The 20,723-nt window shown below is 40.9% G+C and overlaps 2 protein-coding genes across 2 annotated transcripts; both read left to right on the forward strand.

The window, feature by feature from the left end:
* The first annotated feature begins 12,933 nt into the window (after positions 1-12,933).
* BU26DRAFT_513607 (uncharacterized protein) lies at positions 12,934-16,332 on the forward strand. The gene is made up of 3 exons (XM_033827660.1): positions 12,934-13,054; positions 13,102-15,610; positions 15,658-16,332. The coding sequence occupies exons 1-3, from the start codon at positions 12,973-12,975 to the stop codon at positions 16,244-16,246; spliced, it is 3,180 nt and encodes a 1,059-aa protein (XP_033691843.1). The 5' UTR covers positions 12,934-12,972; the 3' UTR covers positions 16,247-16,332.
* On the forward strand, positions 16,222-19,681 carry BU26DRAFT_575181 (HbrB-like protein; the record flags this gene model as incomplete). The annotated part of the gene is made up of 2 exons (XM_033834346.1): positions 16,222-16,625; positions 17,205-19,681. Exons 1-2 carry the CDS (start codon positions 16,526-16,528, stop codon positions 19,679-19,681), a joined length of 2,577 nt encoding a protein of 858 aa, XP_033691844.1. The 5' UTR covers positions 16,222-16,525.
* Positions 19,682-20,723: the final 1,042 nt, after the last annotated feature.

Here is a 20,723-nt window from a genome sequence, read left to right on the forward strand (position 1 = left end):
ACTTAGACTTAGATTTTTTAAAAGTAGAAGTCTATAGTAGAAGCTATAGCGCGTTAAATTAGTAGACCTTATCTCTATTCTTACTATTTTTCTAGAGATAGTACCTAGCCTAGTATTAATATAGATAGTAGTAGGTTAAAATAAATAATAGTTTCTAGAAATTAAAGCGTATATCTAAAAAAGAAAGAGAAAGAATAAAGCTCTACTTAGGTAACTACTATAAATTAGGTTTAAGATATATAGTAAAAATATAATAGCTCTAGTATTAGACTAGATAAGCTATACTAAATAGAGTAGCCTTATTCTCTAACTTAATATTAGAGTTAGAAGCGCTTTTATAATAGTAGAAACTATAGCTATATAGACTACCTTAATTCTACTATTTATACTAGTTCTAAGAGTTAGATATATTAAACCTTAGAATAAAGTAGTACTTCTTAAATAACTTAAACTATTAGTAGAACTAGAAAGCTATTATATAAGAATTATTATAAATAAACTCTTCTACTATTCTAACGTAGTTTCTTATAGTCGCGTTACGCTACTCTTTAAAACGTAGACTAAACTATAATAGATTATACTAGTATTAGTTAGCTACTAAGAAGATAATAAATAGTAATAGATAGAATAGTTATTATACTTATAAAATAGATATTAGTTTATATATTAGGCGAGTAGAAGTTAATATGTACTATTATCTTAAGTATTTTCTCTTATATAGTCTAATAGACTTATATTCTATAAATAGTAGATATATACTAGACTACTAAATCTACTAGACGCTATCTACTATTCTTTTTATTAAAGGCTACTTATATATTCTTAGTAGTTATAGTATTAGCGTTAGAGTTACACTAAACGTAGAACCTAGCTTTTATAGTAGTTTATTACTATAGAAGCGTATTAAAGGTTATAAAATAAAACTATAGATATTAGGTAAATTAACTATTCTTATAGTATATTAGGTAGCGCACGTAGTTATTAAAATTAATATTTTATATACGTAGATATACAAACTTAGTAGCTCTATTAGAAAAAAGAGATAGAAATACTAGGCTTAAGAGAGGCTTCTTAGTATTAAACTCTAATAATAGTATACGATAAATAGACTCTATAGATAAGAAGACATAGTTAGTAGTCTTTTAAATCTACTACTATAGAGTTTTAAACTCTTCTATATCTAGAATAATATCTAGAATAGTAGTAGTCTTAGAAGAAAAGTTCTTCTTATTACTATTACTATTATTAGTAAATATAGAACTTTTATAATAACTACTATTATTCTCTAGTATCTAGCTAGATATAGTAGATTAGAAATCTCTTATAGAACTACTAAGTAGTATACTAGTATTCTAAACGTTAGTATTAGTTAACGTATTAGGCTTAAGTAGAGATAATAGAGAAGAACTATTACTATCTTTAGAATCTATATTGCTATACTTAACTATAGAAAGGCTATTATTAATAAAACTATTAATAGAGAGAGATTAAAGCGCGTCTTTATTAATCTTAATATCTTAATAGTCTAGGTAGTACTTAACTAGGTACTAAAGCTAGGTAAGAATAATAGATTAATAGACTTTATAGTTTTTCTTAAATTACTAGTTAATAGCGTCTAGATTATTCTACTTACTAGTAGAGAGCTTTAGAATAATAATGTTAAGATTCTAAGAAAAAAGTAGAAGCTTACTAAATACTTTACTAATATTTATAGAGAAGTAGTAAATATATCTCTAATACTTATACTAGATATCTTAGTACTACTAGATCTCTATAAAGACGTAGACGTAGGTAATAAGTATCTCTTTAATATACGTAAAAGTAGAGAGAGTAGTAGATATAAGTCTAGAATTAAGATAGTTTTCTAAACTCTATAGAGGTATATAGCTAGGCTTCTCTAAGTTCTTTACTTAATTATCTTAGTAGCTTCTATACTCTTCTCTCTAAATACCTAGCTTAAACTAGTAATAGTTATAGACGTTATAGGTTTCTAGCTAGATCTTATTTAAATACTTATAGAAAGTAGTAATTAGAGCCTTATTCTATTTAGATATTATAGGTTCTTATAGAAAATTAAGATAAGTAGAATCTAGAATAGAAGGTAAAGTTAGTATATTATATAGTTAAGTATTTACTTCTACCTTAGCTATAGTAAAGTTATTTAGTATAAGTTTATTATTATCTAATAGAAATTAGTACTATACGCTCTACTAAGATAGAGGCGCTAAGAGTAAAAACTAAGTAGATAAGTCTTACTAAGAGTTCTACTAGAATAAGAGAAGCGTAGAGAAAGAGTACTAACTTAATAAGTCTTACTAAGAGTTCTACTAGAATAAGAGAAGAGTAGAGAAAAAGTACTAACTTAATAAGTCTTACTAAGAGTTCTACTAGAATAAGAGAAGAGTAGAGAAAAAGTACTAACTTAATAAGTCTTACTAAGAGTTCTACTAGAATAAGAGAAGAGTAGAGAAAGAGAACTAACTTAATAAGTCTTACTAAGAGAATGTTAGTAAGTTACTAGTAGAGATAGACAAATAGATATTAGTTATAGTATTAGACTATAGCGTAAATAGTATACTAGGTATAGAGAAGAGATTATAAAAGAAGAGATTCTTCTAGAGTTATAGAGTAGAAGTTACTATAGTCTATTTTACTATAGTATAAAAGCTTAGCCTCTAAAGAAGAGAGAAGAGAGAGTTAAGAATAGAGAAATTAGTAATATCTAAAAGCGCCTACTACTTTCTAGGTAGAGATTACGTAGCTTTATCTATATACTATTAGTAGTAGATAAGTTAAGAATTATAATAAGAACTATACGTTTTCTTTTATTTCTTACTCTTAAACCTATTTATTATATACTAGAGAGATTAATTATAATAATTATAAAGAGGCGATAAGAAATTAGATATTATAGATATAAGTATTATTATATAAAGAGATAGTAATAAAAAAAGAGGTAAATAATTTTAGTATATATTTTCTATATAGAATATTAGAATAACTAATACCTAAACTAATACTATATAGGTTTATTTCTAAACTTTTAATATTCTATAGCTAGAGAGAGTACGTAGAGCTCTAATTAGGTATAGCTATATAGTAGTATATATTTCTATTATCTAATTAGCTAATTAATTATACCTAATTATACCTAATTCTAATTATACCTAATTACTTTTTAGTAGAATATTAGAGTCTCTAATTAGGTAATTCTACTAATTTAAATTAGGTAATTTTTTCGTCTAAATTAGAAACTAAAGTTTTACTAGCGTTCTATAAACTTAATTATAATTACTTTACTTATTACGTAGCGAGGTACGAGCGAAGTAATTACAATCGAGTTCGCAGAACGCCGGCGAAACTTCGGTTCCCAATTTGGACGAAAAAATTACCCGATTTGAATTAGCAGAATTCCTCAATTTGGACGAAAAAATTACCCAATTAGGGACTCCGACGTTCTGCCGAAAAGTGATCGGGTGCGATCGGAATCGGGTGCGATCGGATACAATTAATCAGCCAATCAGCTAGCCAGCCAGCCAGCCAGCCAGCAGCTTGCCCACGCCTGATCCACAACCACGCCCTGCGCCGCGCTCGCTCAGCTTTGTATGGCCGTCGCATGTATTTCTAAGCGATCCTAGCGCAATACGCAGTAATAATACGGCGCTGGCGGGCGTTGCGGGTGCCTGCAGAGAGCTCTCAGGTGCCTGAGGGCGCTGGCGGCGCGGATCAGCAAGTCGGGGATCGGTGATTCAGTATTAGTTCGGGTATCAGTTGCCAGCTTTACTATATACGGCTAGCGTGTACGGCCGCCAATTAGAGCCTGCTGCAGCCCCACAAGCCACTGCAGAGCGCTCCAGCCACAGAACATCAAAAATTCAGAAATCCTGCGCCGCCCGCAGCCAGCGCGCCGGAGTTACCGGAGTTAGTCAAAATCCAGAAAGCCATGCCCGCAGCCAGCCAGCCAGCCCGCGCGCGCCCACCCATAACCACGCCCTGCGCCGCGCTCGCTCGGCTTTGTATGGCCGTCGCATATATTTCTGAGCGATCCTAGCGCAACAGGCAGTAATAATACGGCGCTAGCAGGCGTTGCAGGTGTGCCTGCGGGCCTGGAGTTATCCGGGAGTAACTCGCGGAGCAACTACAACTAGATACACTGGTGCGCCCGGCCGCGGCTTTATTAGCCGCGTGCTTGCTTGATTTTGTATAGCTATCGTATATATTTGTAAGCAATCCTCGCGCAATATACAGTAATAATATCGCGATTTCTACGCCTTGCAGCTATCGCAGAGCTGCCTGCAGCTAGCTTTCTAAAGTTTTGATGTTCCTTGCTAAGAGCACTAGCGGAAGCTTACCCGTATAGGCTTAGCGCCTTCCTGATTAGGTATAGCTCCCCCTTTCGTCTTATATCAGGCGACTCGCTACGCCTCCTAATTATTTATAAATAATTAGCTCTGTATGTTATCTTACTATATAATTATATAACCTCTTAGCTTTACTTTTCTAATCTAATATCTTAGCTCTAGTAACTATTAGAGTACTATACTATAGTAGTATTAAAGCTTAAAGTTTAATTATATATACTAATACTCTCTACTAATAATACTACTATCTAGAAGTATAAAATACCTAGTAATCTTATTAAAGTAAGATTCTAATTAACTTTAATTTAATTAAAGATTATATAGCACCTTAATTTATTACTAACTTATATTATTAAGTTACTTAATTAGCTTAAGAAAGATAATAAGTTAATAGCGTATTAGCTAGTACTTATAGAGTCTAAAGTTACCTAGCTTTAAGTAGCTAATATATAGAAAAAGAAGCGTAATTTACGTAAAAGAAAGTAAATTTAGAAAGAGAATACTCTTATAATTAAAGCTAGCTTATAGCTAGTTACTTAAAAAGAAACTATAAATTAGAATAAAAGTAAAAAGTAGCATAAAGAAGTAGTAGCACGTAATAGCTAGCTAGCTTAGTAACGCTATAGACGCTATAGTAAGCTAGAGTATAATACGTAAACGTACTAGATAGTTAAAGATAATATAGATAAGTTAAATAGCTTATCTAGATTTATCTTAAGTAGCTTAGAGTTAGAGTAATCTAACTAAAATAGTAGCTTTTTAGTAGAGGCTTAGTATTTTTAGGTAGTTTAATAATATAAGTAGTTTAATAATAAAGTATATTAAAGTTATATATATCTTTATTAGTAATACTATATTTTACCTTTATATTATCTACTAGGTTAAACTACGCCTAAATAATTATAGAATCTTCTTACTTTACTCTTTAATAGTTATACTTATAATTAAGCTATATTTTAAGCTTAGAATAGTACTTAATAAAGTTATTTAGCTAGTTTTTACCTATAACTTTTTCTCTCTATTTAGTAAGTAGCTAATTAGCTATATCTTAAATAGTAGTAAAGTAGAGAGTAAATTCTTACGCGTCTAGATTAAGTATATAGTTAATTATTACCTACTCTTTATTTATAGTAAGCTTTATTAAATTAGATATCTTTTTATACCTTTTAGTTACTTTATTACGTTAGTTTTTTAGTATTAATTAGTAGACTCTATATATAGCTACGGCGCGTTATTTACTCTAAATTTAGCTAGTCTAGAGAGCGAAGAGAGTAAGCTATATTCTAGCTTTATAAGAAAATAATTCTACGTAGATAGCTAGACTTATAGTAGTTAAGATAATTTTTAGTAGAGACTTAGTAAAAGTAGTTAGCTTACTTATATAGTTAGTTTACTTATAAAGTACGTTATATAAGGGCTAGGTTTGCAGTCTCTACTACTATAAGCGCCTCTAGAACACCTAGCTAGGTAAGTTAGCTACAGACAGCACTATCTTTATAAGCTATAAGAATAAGAGGTGCTAGTAGAGTAGGTTAGGTTAAATTTAGCTATCTAAAGGTTAGAAGTAGAAGAATACTCTAAGAGCTCTCTATATATAGAGGTGCTAAGCGCTAAGGCGCTAGGCTAGGTTACGTAATAGAATTACGTAACCTAAGGTTATATAACCTAAGGTAAATTCTAAACTAGACTATTATATTACTCTCTCTTATAGAGAGAGCTTGTCTCTAAGCTCTAAAATACGCCTTCTAGGTTCCCCTTCTTCTAAAACTCTCGCGTTATGCTCTTAACTATCTCTTTTAGCTTATAGTAAGTGTATTCGTGTTAGTTTTAAACTAGAAGCGCTTTTATAGCTACTACCTTTCTTCTAGTTACTCTATTCTTGTAGAGATTTAAGCTAGAAGGCTTATTTTCGCGTCTGTAGAGCGGCTTTGTCGCAGGCTCTCTTCTTAAATAACGCTCTAAGCTTAGCGGGGTCCTAAATCGCTTAGTAGCGCCTTTGCGTTACTATTACGTCTTCTACTCTTACAGGTTTTAAATTCTTCGCTATCTCCTCTAGAGTCTTCTCTTTTTTATATGCCTTAATCTAAGTATCTAATTATAATAGCAGCTCTAGCTTATCTAGGTATACTACGTAAAAGTCTTTTACTTTATAGAGAGCGTTAATAAAGCCTATAGTATTATACTAGGTAGAGTTAGAGTTATAAGTAACCTATATAGCGCGGTATTAAAGGCGATTTTAATAAAAACAGCTATCTAGAATTTTATATATAGGCTATTCTAGATTACTATCTACTTTAATAGGTAGCTACTTAGGCTCTACCTACTCTAGTAATAGCTCTAAGGCTTTCTATAGCTAATTAGCGTAAAAGACGTCGTGTATACGTATATACGTAGGTAGCTAGAGTTAAAAGAAGTAACTCTTTATAGTAATAATTAGGTAAGAGCTATATATCTATTAATTAAGCTTTATACTAGACTAATTTGTTAAAAAGCTATAAGATTTAACGTAGACGAGGTCGCCTACTACAAAATTAGGTTCTTAGCGTTTTTTATTTACTTAGAGCGCCTGCCTAGCTTACGCTTTCGCGATATTACCTTGTGCGATTTTAGTAGCTTTTTTTATAGCGTTGTATCGCTTCTTAGTAAAATTCTAAGCTTTCTAGCGCGATAGACGCTTACGTAGAGTAGAGGCTTTTATTATACGTTTCTTCTAGTTCTAGTAGTATATTAGCTTATATCTAAACTTAATTTTATACGCTATTAGTTCTATAGTTTTATACAGCAACGTAGCTTATACCTAATCTATATAGAGTAGAAGATCTAACTAATTATTCTAGTAGTAGTTAACGAATAGACGCAGACGCTAATTAAGATATTAATTAACAATCTCTATATTTCTATTAGTTTGCAAGTAGTACGTAGTAGAGAGCTTCTACTTAATTTCTATAAGCTAATAGAGCTTATCTATAAAGATAGAGGTAAACTATAGACCACAATCTAATATAATAGACCTAGAAGAACTATATATACGCTAGATATATTAGTAATATAGCTCTACTATACGCTAAGCTATAATTTTCTTATAGTAGAGTAGAGAGAAGCTCTACTTACTTAGCTAATCTATAACGACGTACACGTAGTTAAATTCTTTCTTATTAGAGGGGAAGCTCTTAAAATCTATAGAGACGTTCTACTATGCTCTCTTAGAGATAGGTAGAGACTTTAGAAGACCTAGCGTCTTATCCTGCAGCGTATAGCTCTAGCGGTAAGCCTTATACGCTACTACGTACGTATTAACGTCTTCTTATATACCTAGCTAGTAATATTAATCTTATAGTAACTAGATAGTTTTTCTTTATTCTAGGTAGGTAGTTACCTAAGTAGCATGCACTACGCGTATTAAATGCGTTTATAGGTAGTTAATAGCAAAAACTATTAATTAATTCTAATAGGTTAATAAACTATCTTCTATTTTCTAGGCGGAGCCTAATATAGTAGCTTTTTCTTAAGCTAACTATAGAGAGTTGTCTAATTAGTTAGCTATAATAACCTAATTAATTATAGTATATAGATTCTTAGTAGAGAGTACCTCTATAAACGTATTAGTAGCAGTAATTTTTACAGCACTGCTAGCTAATCTCTAGGCAGCTAGAACTAATAACTTACCTAATAATTACTCTATAGCTAAGAGGCTAATTTACTTCTTACTTAGAAAAGCCCTTGTATAGGCTGTATAATTCTTCTTCTTTTAAGTCTTAAGCTCTTCTTACTTCTATAATAACGCGTTAGCTGCTATATTAGCTAAACCTAGTTAGTAGGTAAGCTTAAGGTTATAGTTAGTAATATCGTTTACCTAGTAGACCTACCTAGTAGTAAGTTTCTACTTAGTAGCAAAGTACTCTAAGGCTTAGTAGTTAGTTAATACTATAAAAGGCTCTAGATCTTGCAAGCTAATTAACTAGCTTCTCTACTTCTATACGCTAAGAATAACTACTAGCATTTCTTTATTGTAAATACTATAGTTTATCTAGACAGTATTTATTATCTTACTAAAGAAAGCTACTAGTCTCTAGATACTATCTTCTTAAAGTTATAAAAGAACTCTAGTAACTATACTATCTAATACGTCTATTTCTACTCTTATATAGTAATAGAGAGAGTAATAAGCTAGCATAGTATTAAATAGCATAAGATTCTTAACCTACTAAAATACTACAAGCTTAATTTCTCTAAAAGCATACTATACTCTCTATTTTAGTAGCTTAGTAAGAGGGCGGACAATCTAGCCGTAATTCTTTAAGAAGGCTTAGTAGAAATTGCAGAAACCTAGAAATAATTAAAGGCTCTTAGAAGTTATAGGTATAGGCTAATTCTAGATAGTAGTAACCTTCTTAGAGTTCTTCTAGATTCTATTAGTACTTATAATTAATTCTAGAAACTTAGTGCTTTTAATAGTAAATTTAGATTTCTTAATATCTACTTGCAACCTAACTTTATATAATTAATTAAGTATCTAGGCAATATAGGCTTTATACTTAAGTAGATTCTCTAAGTAAATAAGAATATTGTTAATATATACTATATAGAAATCGTCTAGCAAGCTATATAACACCTTATTAATATATTACTAAAAGGTAGTAGAGCTGTTATAGAGGCTAAAGAGTAGAACTTAATACCTATAGTTACTATACCGCGTATAGAAAGACGTTAGGTTCTCTACTAACTTATTAAGCTAGATCTAGTAGAAAGCTTACCTTACGTCTAACTTAGTAAAGACCTTAGCGTGTAATAGGCGTATAAGCGTTTTCTAGATAAGAGAGATAGAATAGGCGTCTTTTTTTATAATAGCGTTAAGCTTTTAATAGTCTACGTAGAACCTCTATTCTCTACCTAACTTTTTAGTAAATAGAACTAGTAACGCGTACAACGTATTACTATAAATAATAAAGCTATAACAAAGGTAGTTCTCTAGGTAATTCTATACTAACTATAGGTGCTCTAGTAACATGCTATAAAGAGAACTATTTATTAAGGTATTTTCTACTATAAGCTTAATGTCGTAATCTACGCCTTCTCTATATAGTAGTAGAGTATTAGAATTCTTTTTTAAAAAATAGGCTATAGTTACGCTAGTATATTCTAGAGATAGAAGCTTTTAGGTAACTAGTTAGCAGAGTTTCTTCTCTAGATTAGTAGTAGGGGTTTTCTTTCTATTAGTAATAAGCTAATTAACCTTATAGACACTAAGGTGCCTAATTATAGTATCTTTTTAACGCGCGTTAATTATAAAGGTAGCTACGCTAATTATATTAACGTTAAGTCTAGCCTTTAAGTATGTTTTCTACGAAATAGGTAGCTTTTTTAGCTTGCAAGGCAACCTAGCAGGCGAGTTAAGATTCTTAAGCTACCTGTCTATCTTGCGCAGGTTTTCTTAAAGCTTCTATTATTACGATTCTCTCTTCTCTTATTATATTACTCTTAGCTTTTCTACTACTAATATTAGAGCGTTGCGGCGATTAGTATTAGCTTAGTAAGCTACTTAAGCTTTAGTAGTAGATTAAAGGGATTAGGTAGAGACAAACGCGTCGCGTTTACAATTAATTAATTAATTAGTGTCTAGCTACATTAGTGCGCGCTACTTGTAGTTAACCTAAACGTTAACTTCTTTAAGTAGCTTATAACTAATTATTGTATTATAGTAGCTAGTATTATAATATATAAAGTAGGTACGTATTTAGTAGCTTTCTAGTACTAAATTAGCTTTAAAGTATTTATCTACCTAGCTGTTAGGTCGTCTATTATATTTAGCAAGAGGGATAGGTTCTATACGCGATAGCTTAACATAAAGGTTTTTTCTAAGAGTTTAAAGGTGCTTTAGGTATACTAAGACGTAGCTACCTGCTCCTATATTAATTAAGCCTCTAAGCTTAATTACAAGACTATTTACAAATATTTAGTAGAGTAGAGTAAACGTAGAACTACTAAATAGCTTTTTACGCAGGTTTATTACTCTAGTAAGTAGCTCTAGAGAGGAGACTTCTTCTAGAGCTAGGCTTTTTCTAAATTATTAGATTTACATTCTAACGTGTTATTCTTAGGTGCTTGCGGCTCTGCGGGCTCTAAGAGCTCTAAGAGCTTCTCTAGAGCAGCGTTCTTAATAGCTTTCTACGCGATAGAAGCTCTAGAGTAATTACGGCTTAGGTAGCTAGGTTAGTAGTATTAAAAACAGGTAACTAGCTTCTAGATTGCTAGAGCTTTATTAGGTGCTAAAAAACCTAGAAGAGCTAGAGGCGCGCGTTATAGTATTAACGTAATCGCGTTACACTTTTTAGCCTTTCTAGTAGTAACGCGTGCTTCTTCTAGAGCAAGCTCTTAAGTAAGATCTTAAGTAAGGTCTATATAGTAATTATAGTTATTAATGTATTAACGTTAGTATATACCTAACTACGTGCGTATAGTCTCTAGTAGCTTCTTATAAAATTTCTCTACCTATTAATCTACTAGAAGCTAACGCTCCTATACAAGGTAGAAGAAATTATTCTAGAAGCAGGCGAAATTAGTAGCGCTTTAGTAATAAAGCTTTTAAAAATTATAGTAAGTATTTAGCCTCTTATATAGGTCTCTATAGCTTCTCTCTAGCTAATTAAGAATATAATTATAGAAAACCGCTATACTACTATTCTTAATTATTTATAGTATTACTAATAGAGTCTAGTACGCGTCTTCTTTAGTTTACGTGCAAATATAGGTAATAACAGTTTTCTTAGTATTCTCTAGCGTATCTCTAGTATACTAATTCTAGTTTACTTAAAGTTTATTATATAAGCTATCTCTCTACTACTTAAAGGTAATACTCTTACTATCTAATAATAATAGTAGATCTAGAAACTTAGTAGAGCGTGTTAATTAGCTCTTCCACGCTTATAACGCTAGAGGCGTAGCTAGCTAGTATACAGAGAGATAAGAACCTAGAATTAAATTCTCTAGCAGTAACGCGCTTAAATCGCGTATAATTAGTGTTGTAGAGAAACGCGTCGCGCGTTAAACTAGTATAGTAGACTAGTCTCTAGAGTAGGTTAATTACGCTTATAGTTACTAGATTTTAGCGTTCTTTTTAGCTAGAATAGTAGCCTATATTAGATTTTTCGCGTATATATTATCTCTTTTAGCAAGAGCGTTAGCGGCAATCTAGTAATATATATAAATTTATTATTTATATACTCGTTATATATATAATTAGCTAACTAATTTATTAATAATTTTAGCTAGCGTTTCTAGAAAGAGCTCTTAAAGCTCTTTAGTAAAAATAGAGAGTATAAATAAACCTAAGGCTAATAATAACTCTAGTATTACTAAGCTCTAGTAAAGCCTTATAAGCTTCTAGTTAAAGTTATTATTCTAATTCTTATTAGTTATTACGTCGTGTTACTAAATAGAGTTTTTATAATAGAAATATTAATTAGTATATTCTACTAGTAGGTTCGCTACTCTAGATTTAAGAACTGTTAGAGTAAAGAGGTATTATAGGGCTAAGGTTCTCTTTCTAGATTAGCTTCGCGAGAGTTCTTCTATAGTATTTAGATTTGTTTAGCTTTTTAATTAAGAAAGAAGTAAAGAGGGGAGGTATTTAGCTACTAGCAGAGTAGCAGGTTATTAGTTCTACTAGCGGGGTAGAGAATTATTAATTTTTTGTAATTTGTAAAAAAGAGGGGGGAGTTTTCGCACGTAGAAGTTCTATAGAAGTTCTTCTATATATAGAGCTCTTAATAGCTCTCTTTAGCTTAGTACTAGTATCTTTTCTACCGCTAACTAGATCTACTAGTAGGTCTTATATAGCGCTAAGAGGTAAGCAATTAATTAGTAACGTTAATAGATTCTTAGAGTAAGCAACTAGGCTCTTATAGCTCTAATCCTTAATATAGCTATTAGTAAACGCTTCTTAATAAAGCTACTTAGTTTAGCTAGATATTATGCTGCCGTCTCTAGCTAAAGAGGTATTAACCTTTAGATAATGTAAGAGCTAAGTCTATAGTCTCTACTACTATAAGCGCCTCTAGAACACCTAGCTAGGTAAGTTAGCTACAGGTAGTACTATCTCTATAAGCTATAAGAATAAGAAGTACTAGCAGAGTAGGTTAGGTTAAATTTAGCTATCTAAAGGTTAGAAGTAGAAGAATGCTCTAAGAGCTCTCTATATATAGAGGTGCCGAGCGCCAAGGCGCTAGGCTAGGTCACGTAACAGAATCACGTGACTCGAGGTTATGTAACCTAAGGTAAATCCTAAACTAGACTATTACACGTTATAGAGAATATATATATAAATTTTTATAGAAAAGTATTAAGGTTTCGCTTAGTTATTTAAGAAAAACAGGTTAATTTTCGTTAATTTTCCTTGCCAAGAAATCGTGGGGCGTTCGATGATAAAGTACGTTAGAGGGTATCTCACCACGTAGGGAGGCATGTTACGAGGTTAGTCAGCAATGACGATGCAGCTCTCCGCCGAGCTCCTTCCGCAAGAGTCCCGAATGATGGAACGTCTTCACAACACTACAATGATCGCACCGCAATAAAGCCTAATGGAAAGAATCCGTATTTGTCGCGGCGCCTCAACATGCTCTCAGCTTTCACGGCTCGACCCATCATCGAGCTCAAGCAGCGCGACAAGTCCAAGATCGAGTCCATCCTCGCCTACGGTATGCATTTGGCCCAGACTTCGGACCGGGAAGCTAACGATGCAAAGGCGATAGAGTGCTTGTAGGCTTGAACACCGGTTCCCTACGCATATACCGCGTCAACGAGTTCACCGAAGACGACGAGCCCGTGCAGAATGGCGACCAGGACGGCGATCAGCCCGAACCGACAACCCCCAAGGTCAAGCCGGCGGATCTCCTTCGCGAGGAGGAGAAGTTCTCGCGTCGACCAATACAGCAACTAGCGATCATTAAGGAAGCCAATATCCTCGTGTCGCTCTCGGACAATCATGTCTCGATCCACGATCTGCAGACGTATGCGCTGCAGGAGAAGTTGGAGAAGACAAGAGGCGCTGCAACGTTCGCCGCTGCAAGCAATATCGTGAAGGATCCGAGTACGGGCATACCATCTATAGTGAGCAGGCTGGCTGTTGCCGTGAAGAGGAAGATTATACTGTGGACATGGCAGGACATGGAGCTGAGCGGAGATGCCACCGAAATCACACTAGTCGCGTCGGTTAAGAGCCTGACATGGGCAACGGGGACAAAGATCGTTGCTGGTATGGACCCCGGCTTCGTCATAGTCGATGTCGAGAGCCAGAACGTCCAGGATATTGTAAAGCCCGGCGCGTTGGGCGAAGCTGGGGGCCAGGGTGGCACACGGTTCGGCGCAGTCTCGTCCTCGGGCATGGGATACATGGGAATGGGCAGCTGGGTGCCGAAACCATTGGCGACACGACTGGGCGAGGGCGAAATGCTGCTGGCGAAGGACGTCAACAGCTTGTTCATCGACACGGACGGGAATGCGCTCGATAAGCGACAGGTTCCGTGGCCATCTGCTCCGGAGACTCTCGCATATTCCTATCCATACATGCTCTCTCTGCAACCACCATCGAAGGGAGGCCTTGAAGTCAGGAATCCAGACACGCTCAGCCTCTTGCAGACGATCGCGCTTCCAAACGCAAATTTTGTCCATGTTCCACAACCCAACATCAGCCTTGCCCATGCAGGCAAGGGATTCTTGGTTGCAAGCGACCGGTGCATTTGGCGAATGGGAGCGCAGAACTACGAGTCGCAGACCGACGAGCTGGTTCTGAATGGGCGGTATGACGAGGCGCTCAGCCTTCTCAATATGTTAGAGGACACTCTTCTCCACGACAAGGAAGGCAGGATGCGAGAAATCAAGATGCTCAAAGCCCAAGCGCTCTTTGACCTCCGCAAGTTTCGCGACGCAATGGACTTGTTCACGGATGCCAAAGCTCCGCCGGAGCGCGTCATCGCTCTCTATCCCAAGTCGATTGCGGGGAGTTTCTTGTCAACGGAGAGCGTGAAGGACGGAGAGAGTGTTGCAGATGAGGCAGAAGCAAACGGGGACAAGAGCGCTGCAGACAGCAAAGAAGTCCCCTCAACACCAGCCTCGACTATTGGCCGGTCGGTGATGGGTCGGTTCGTGGGACACAGGAAGGCTGAGTCTGACGCTGCATCAGTAAGGTCCGCGCCCAAGGACGATGCGACCGATACTGCAAGCATCAAGGGGAAAACCTCGGAAACTATCTTGCCGGATAGGAACCTTGAGGGCAAGGAGCTCAAGATCGCCGTACATGCACTCCAGTCCTTCTTAGCACAATGCCGCGTTCAAATCAAACGATATATCGACACCGACGGCATACTCAAGGAGCCTTTGCCCCAGCCGAGTGCAAGTCAGGCGGATGAGTACAAGCCTCCGTTCCACTACTTCATACAAACAACTGCGCCACCTGGGAAGGTCGACTGGGCTGCTGAGCTTCTCAAGGTCGCACAGCTGGTGGACACCACTCTCTTCCGAGCATATATGCTTGCTAGCCCAAGTCTCGCAGGCCCACTCTTCCGACTGCCAAATTTCTGTGAACCGGATGTGGTTAATGAGAAGCTGTACGAAACCGGGCGTTATGCGGATCTGATAGACTTTTTGCATGGGAAGAAGCTACACCGCCATGCACTTGAGCTGCTGGAGAAGTTTGGCAAAAATGAGGCTGATGAGGAAGTCGCACCAGCGCTCCAGGGACCACAGCGTACGGTCGGTTACTTGCAGCAACTTCCGCCTGAGATGATCGACCTGATACTTGAGTTCGCCGAATGGCCATTGCGAACCGATCCAGCACTAGGGATGGAAGTCTTCCTCGCAGACACTGAGAACGCCGAGACGCTTCCCCGAAATCGGGTAGTAGATTTCCTTCAGCAAATCGATCACAAGCTCGCCGTCCAGTACCTCGAGCACATCGTCGAAGAGCTCAACGACCTGACTCCGGACTTCCACCAACAACTTGTGGATCTTTTCCTTGAGCGGCTCAGGAGTGGTGATTTTGAGAACGAAGAACAGAAGGAACAGTGGAGGCAGCGCCTACAGGCGTTCCTGAAGACGAGCGCGGAGTATAACAAGTACCGCGTGTTGAAGCAACTGCCTCCTGATGACCCTGATTACTATGAGTCGCGAGCGATTGTGCTGAGCAAGATGGGCCAGCACAAGCAGGCACTGCGGATCTATGTGTTTCAGTTGAAGGACTATGAGAAAGCTGAGGAGTAAGTTCCACCATGGCTCGCCATATGACGTGAACTGATTATCCTAGATATTGCAACCAAACGTATCTTGCCGCACCTCAGCCGCAGTCTCCTACCAGAGCCTTCCAGCCGTCTTCAACAGGCCCGACTCTGGCGAGCTATGATGACGCCGAACCTTCGATATATCACACCCTCCTCTCACTCTACCTCACACCTCCACCTCCACACCAACCGAATTGGCCGCCGGCTCTCGAGCTCTTGAGCAAGCACGGTGCACGTCTCCCTGCAAACGTGACATTGGATCTCGTTCCTGCTACCCTCCCTGTCAAAGAACTCGAATCATACTTTCGCGGACGGATACGCAACGCAAACTCCGTTATGAACGAAGAGCGCATCGTCGCTCGACTCCGCGGCGTGGAAAAGGTAGAGATTGAGGCTGCGGTACTGCTCGGTGAGGGCAAGGTCGATGCGCACGGCAGGAGGATACCGGGCGGATTGAACAGGAGGGTCGTCATTGATGAGGATCGGCATTGTGCGGTTTGTCATAAGAGGTTCGGCGGTAGTGCGATTCGCGTGTATCCGGATAATAGTGTGGTGCACTCGGGATGCTTAAGGGGCAGCATTGGGAAGAAGAATAATGCCACTTCTTGGAGGTAGGTTGTGTATAGGACTTGTTGCGTAGCTGGGCGGTATGTCGAGTATAGAGTGCGTTTGATACCCGGTGTAGAATGCAATCCGTCTATTCTTAATGGCATCGCGTCTTGTCTTGTGCATTCACGCCATCTGCTCTCAGTCCCTGAAGCAGAGCCTCTTCCCGTGCGGTCGCGTTCCTCCCTGCGTCTGCCACTTCTCCAGACTCCAACAGTCTCCTCTACCCGCGCCCATGGTCATCCCTTTGTCGTGCGCTTTTCCCCAGCACGCGCCCTTCCTCCTCATATGTTCGTAAGACTACAGCGCACGACCCGTTTAGAACATCTTCCCATCTTCAATCCCCTTCCACAAGCTCCTCCCCGTAATTCTCCTCCTCCGCCGCGTCGTCCATCTTGCCCGCCTTGTCCTCCTCCATCTTCTGCGTCAGGAAGGAGTTGATGTCGCTCTGCAGGCTTCTGATTGAGGATTGGAGCGCGGCGAGGAAGGCGACGCGGTCGTGCGTTGAGGGAGAGGCGGGGATGGCGGGGAGCGGGTGCGTGAAGGTGGGCGGGGTGTCTGAGGGCGCGTTGGTGGCGGAGGAGGATGTGTAGGTCGCTGTGAGGGGGGGCATGCTGGCGGTGTTGGATGTTTGTTGGGCTGTTGGCGGAGTGTTGGATGGGGAGTTTTGCTGGTCGAAAGCGAAGGTGTGCTGGTTGTAGATTTGCGCAGCGAGTGATGGTGCTCGGTGGACGCCAAGCCACGGCGGCCCTGGGCGATCAGATCAACGCATGGTTCATGTCAAAGCCGAGCCTAAGTGAACCTCAGCCGTCGACTGCAACATCGCTCATGTTTATATACCCCCTTCTATATTCACTACCCGCGTCGTGCTGGTCATGATCGAGCCGTTTCAGCCGCCATCTACCCCGATCCCTTAACAGCCAGCCCTGCACAATAGTACCGTTGCAGCGCCCTCGCACTACTCCAGCCCCGTCGCACAGCGCGCACGCCATGCAGTCGTCTTCCCCGCCGCCGCAGACGCCAACGGTCCAGCGGCCCAACCCCTACGATGACTCCGACTCAGAAGACTCGCAAGTAACACTGCAGAGCCGTTCTCCCTTGCCTCCGCCTGCGCGCGCCGTCAAGTCCCCTGGCACTATCGAACCCCCTCCGCAGAACTATTCGCGCCCTGCACCACCCCGCGACGACTATGCAACCCAGAGTCACATTGGCGCGCAGCTAGGACACCGTCCGCGCCAGCGCTCACAGGGCTATTTTGAGCCGAGCCTCCCGTCAAACCAGGCCAGCATGTCGAACCTGGATGCCTCGCGCATCGCAGCCCAGACAGCCATGCACGCGAACCCGCAGCACACGCGCAAGCGCTCGACAACGATACCGGAGCCGGGCACGACAGGACCGGCGGGGAGACAGCCGTCCAGTCCGCCGCCCATGCCGGGACAACATACCGTGACTTTCAGGACGAACGGGATGACGTATCAGAATGGGCTCGTGGGTGGAAATAGGATGGCGGCGACGACGGCAGCGAATGTCGCGTTTCCGAGGAGTCCGCTGCATTCACCGGGCTTTCAGCAGCAACAGCCGGAGCATGGGTCGCCGAAGCCGGCATCGACGCCTGAGCCTATGCAGCCGCCTAAGACGAAAGAGAAAAGCAAGATGAAGCTATTCTCGAAGCCGAAGAACATCAAGATTGATAAGAGCAAGGAAGCCGATGGCAAGAATCAGGCGCTGCCATCACCGGGTAAGATGGGGATCGGTATTCATAGCTCACAGGCCCTCAATCGCATGATGATGAATCAGTCGACCACTAGCTTGGTGGAGCCCAGCATCAGTAGCAATGCCTCGATATACTCGTCTGCGAATGGATCAACGTCGACGCTGGTACCAAGGAATGATTCGTACCTGCCGCCGGAGAAAGAGAAGGATAAGCACAAGCATCATTTCTTGTCCCGGCAGAAGCACAAGCTCAAGGATAAAGACGACCACGCGCTTCCGTTATCCTCGGCAAGCAGCACTTCCAGGCCAGTGGACCCGAGCGCGCCGCAGCCATTGTATTCTTTCGCCGCCCCGGCATCGCCTGGGCATTCGAGCACATTTGCCAGTTCTGTAACGGGACTTGATTTAAGACATGGTGGCCGTCACCTGAGGCGGCAGAAAAAAGAGGAGAAAGCTGCTGCGTATCTCGATGCCCAGCTTGAACCTGCTTTCCGGGACCGCAAACAGTCGTTTAGCACTGAGCGGTCGGAATGGCCATCCATGGGAGGTAGCATAGGCGCTACTCCGATGGGAAGTCTCGGGCCGTCCCCGGGAACAACACTCTCGCATTCGAACGACACCATGTTGAATCTGGGTAACTCATTTGGTATCTCCGGCATGTCACCCGACGATGCCTGGCCACTCTTGAAAGCGAGGGTGCTGTTGATATTCGAGGGAGAGGATCCGCGACCGCCTGTCGAAGACTTCAACGCCTTGGTTACCGTTCACGTCAAGCGCTGTATACAGAAACGGTCTCCCATCATTCTTATCGAAGACCTCAATGAGCTGCTTATGACTGGCTTTGGTTCGCTGGATCAGACGCTCCGGCATGTTCCAGATGACCGTTTGATACCACATCTCGTCGAGATGTGGATCGTAGTTTTCACCACCATTCTTCCCTTCTTACAGGCCGTCTTCTTACCATTGGACCTGGAGTTCCGCGGCTCGGGCATTATGTCCTCTACCGCAGCCGCCGACTTCTGGGGCGTTCTACTGCCCGACGAAATGAACACCAAGTCACCCGAGAATAAGAACATTCCTATCCTTGGCGAGCTCGACGTCCGCCGCATCACGCTCCTCATGTTCCGCGACATAGTTATCCTCCCGCGCTACGACACCCTCATGGCCATCTTCTCCCGCCTCTCCCTCGACAACCTAAACGCCGGCCTTGAATCCCCCTCTCCCATTCCCGAAGCGCGCCCCAGCACGGCCGGAAGCTCGCAAGACATGATGCCCATGGGCAGCCTCCAATCCACCAGCCAAGGCAGCTCAGGCGGCTACCTCGAAAGCACCACCAGCATGACATCCAGCACCTTCGCCTCGTCCTCCCGCTCCCGCGCCACCTCCAACACCTCCGCCGGCTCCTTCTCTGCGCACTCGACGCTCTCGAACCCCAGTTACCTCAACCCTAACGCTGCGCTCCCGCCGACCCTCCGCGCGCAGCCCATGGATAGCGCAAAAGTCACCGAGACGGTGGGCCGCATGCTGCAGTGCGTGAGTGTGCTGGTTAGTCTGCAGAGTGGGGATGAGGCGCAGGAGAAGATGGGCAGGCTGAATAAGGAACTGAAGTATAATTGGCTAGGCAGAGGTAGGACAGGGAGACAGAGGCAGGGTTTCGTGGGCGCGAGGAGGGGTGGAGCGGGGTTGAATTTGGCACAGGGAGGGATTAGTGTGCCGGGCGTTGGGGCGTAGGAGAGAGGTTGTGGGATGGCGCATGTGGTTGATATGTACTGGTCAAGATGAATGGGCTATATGGGATGCTTTGCACACGGTACGGCGTCACTTGTTGTTGCTTCCAAAAAGACGGTGTTGGTGGTTTTTCCAAACCCCTTTCTTGTTACTGGATATGCGAACTGGATGGTGTGTGGGTGGGACCCTGTCTGGCGGAGTTGCATGGGGCTGGGGCGTCACTTGGTCTTCGCATACTTCGGGCGGTTGGTCCGCACCGGTAGGTTGTGCGGAAAAGTGACGCCTTTTGAATCGAATAGGTATGCGTTCCTTCCAAGTCCCTTATGTTTCATTATTCATAGCGCTAAACAAACAGACAGCCAATTCCAATTCTAGTGTTCTCCAGAATGGTACCCGAGTTCGAGTTCGAGTCCTCTCGCCGCGCTAGCGAGCTCCTTACACCGACCACTCCATTCCGTTACGGAACTATTGGCGAAGCCGGTGTTTTTAAAATGTTCTGATGCGCTTTTCTTTGGGTTGGGGGGTCAGATGTTGAGGTTGGAAGAGGGGGAGGCGGAGGCGGAGGAGGGAGGGGCGTACCGCGGTGCACATAACCGGCGTCGGGTCGCCTTGCGGGCATGTCTTGGAGTGGGAGTGGTATATCTGTGTTGGTGTTTTGGGTGCGTGGGTGCACTGGGAGATATGTTTTAGCAGCGACGGACATAGGATGGAGGCGATTTGAGAGCTATTTCCGCGATTTTGCTTGGGGGATTGGATGTCGATGTGCTCAGTGGGCCTCTTTGGGCGTATGGTGCACTAAGGAAAGGGACGAGATGACAGCGCAAGGGAAGGGAACGAGACGAGACGAGCGATCCCATCCAGGAAATAACAGATCCGAAGACCGGATATGAAATCGTACATTCGCTTATCCAACAAAGCTAATTGTAAACGTCGAAGAAAACATTGGCTCACTTCGTTCGCTAACGAGATGCCAGATGCCGCTGGCAATGGAGACGATTACCATGGTGAGGAGTTGGAGAAGCGCTAGGATGTCCTGGCGCGACCA

The sequence above is a fragment of the Trematosphaeria pertusa genome (assembly GCF_010094035.1).
Source record: "Trematosphaeria pertusa strain CBS 122368 unplaced genomic scaffold BU26scaffold_1, whole genome shotgun sequence".
Taxonomy (NCBI): domain Eukaryota; kingdom Fungi; phylum Ascomycota; class Dothideomycetes; order Pleosporales; family Trematosphaeriaceae; genus Trematosphaeria; species Trematosphaeria pertusa.

What these genes read in the sequence shown, in the direction of transcription:
- BU26DRAFT_513607 (XM_033827660.1), top strand. Translation starts at nt 12,973, where the DNA reads ATGCTCTCAGCTTTCACGGCTCGACCCATCATCGAGCTCAAGCAGCGC. An exon ending in CGAGTCCATCCTCGCCTACG is followed by an intron (nt 13,055 to 13,101) that starts GTATGCATTTGG and finishes AACGATGCAAAG; the next exon opens with GCGATAGAGTGCTTGTAGGC. An exon ending in GACTATGAGAAAGCTGAGGA is followed by an intron (nt 15,611 to 15,657) that starts GTAAGTTCCACC and finishes TGATTATCCTAG; the next exon opens with ATATTGCAACCAAACGTATC.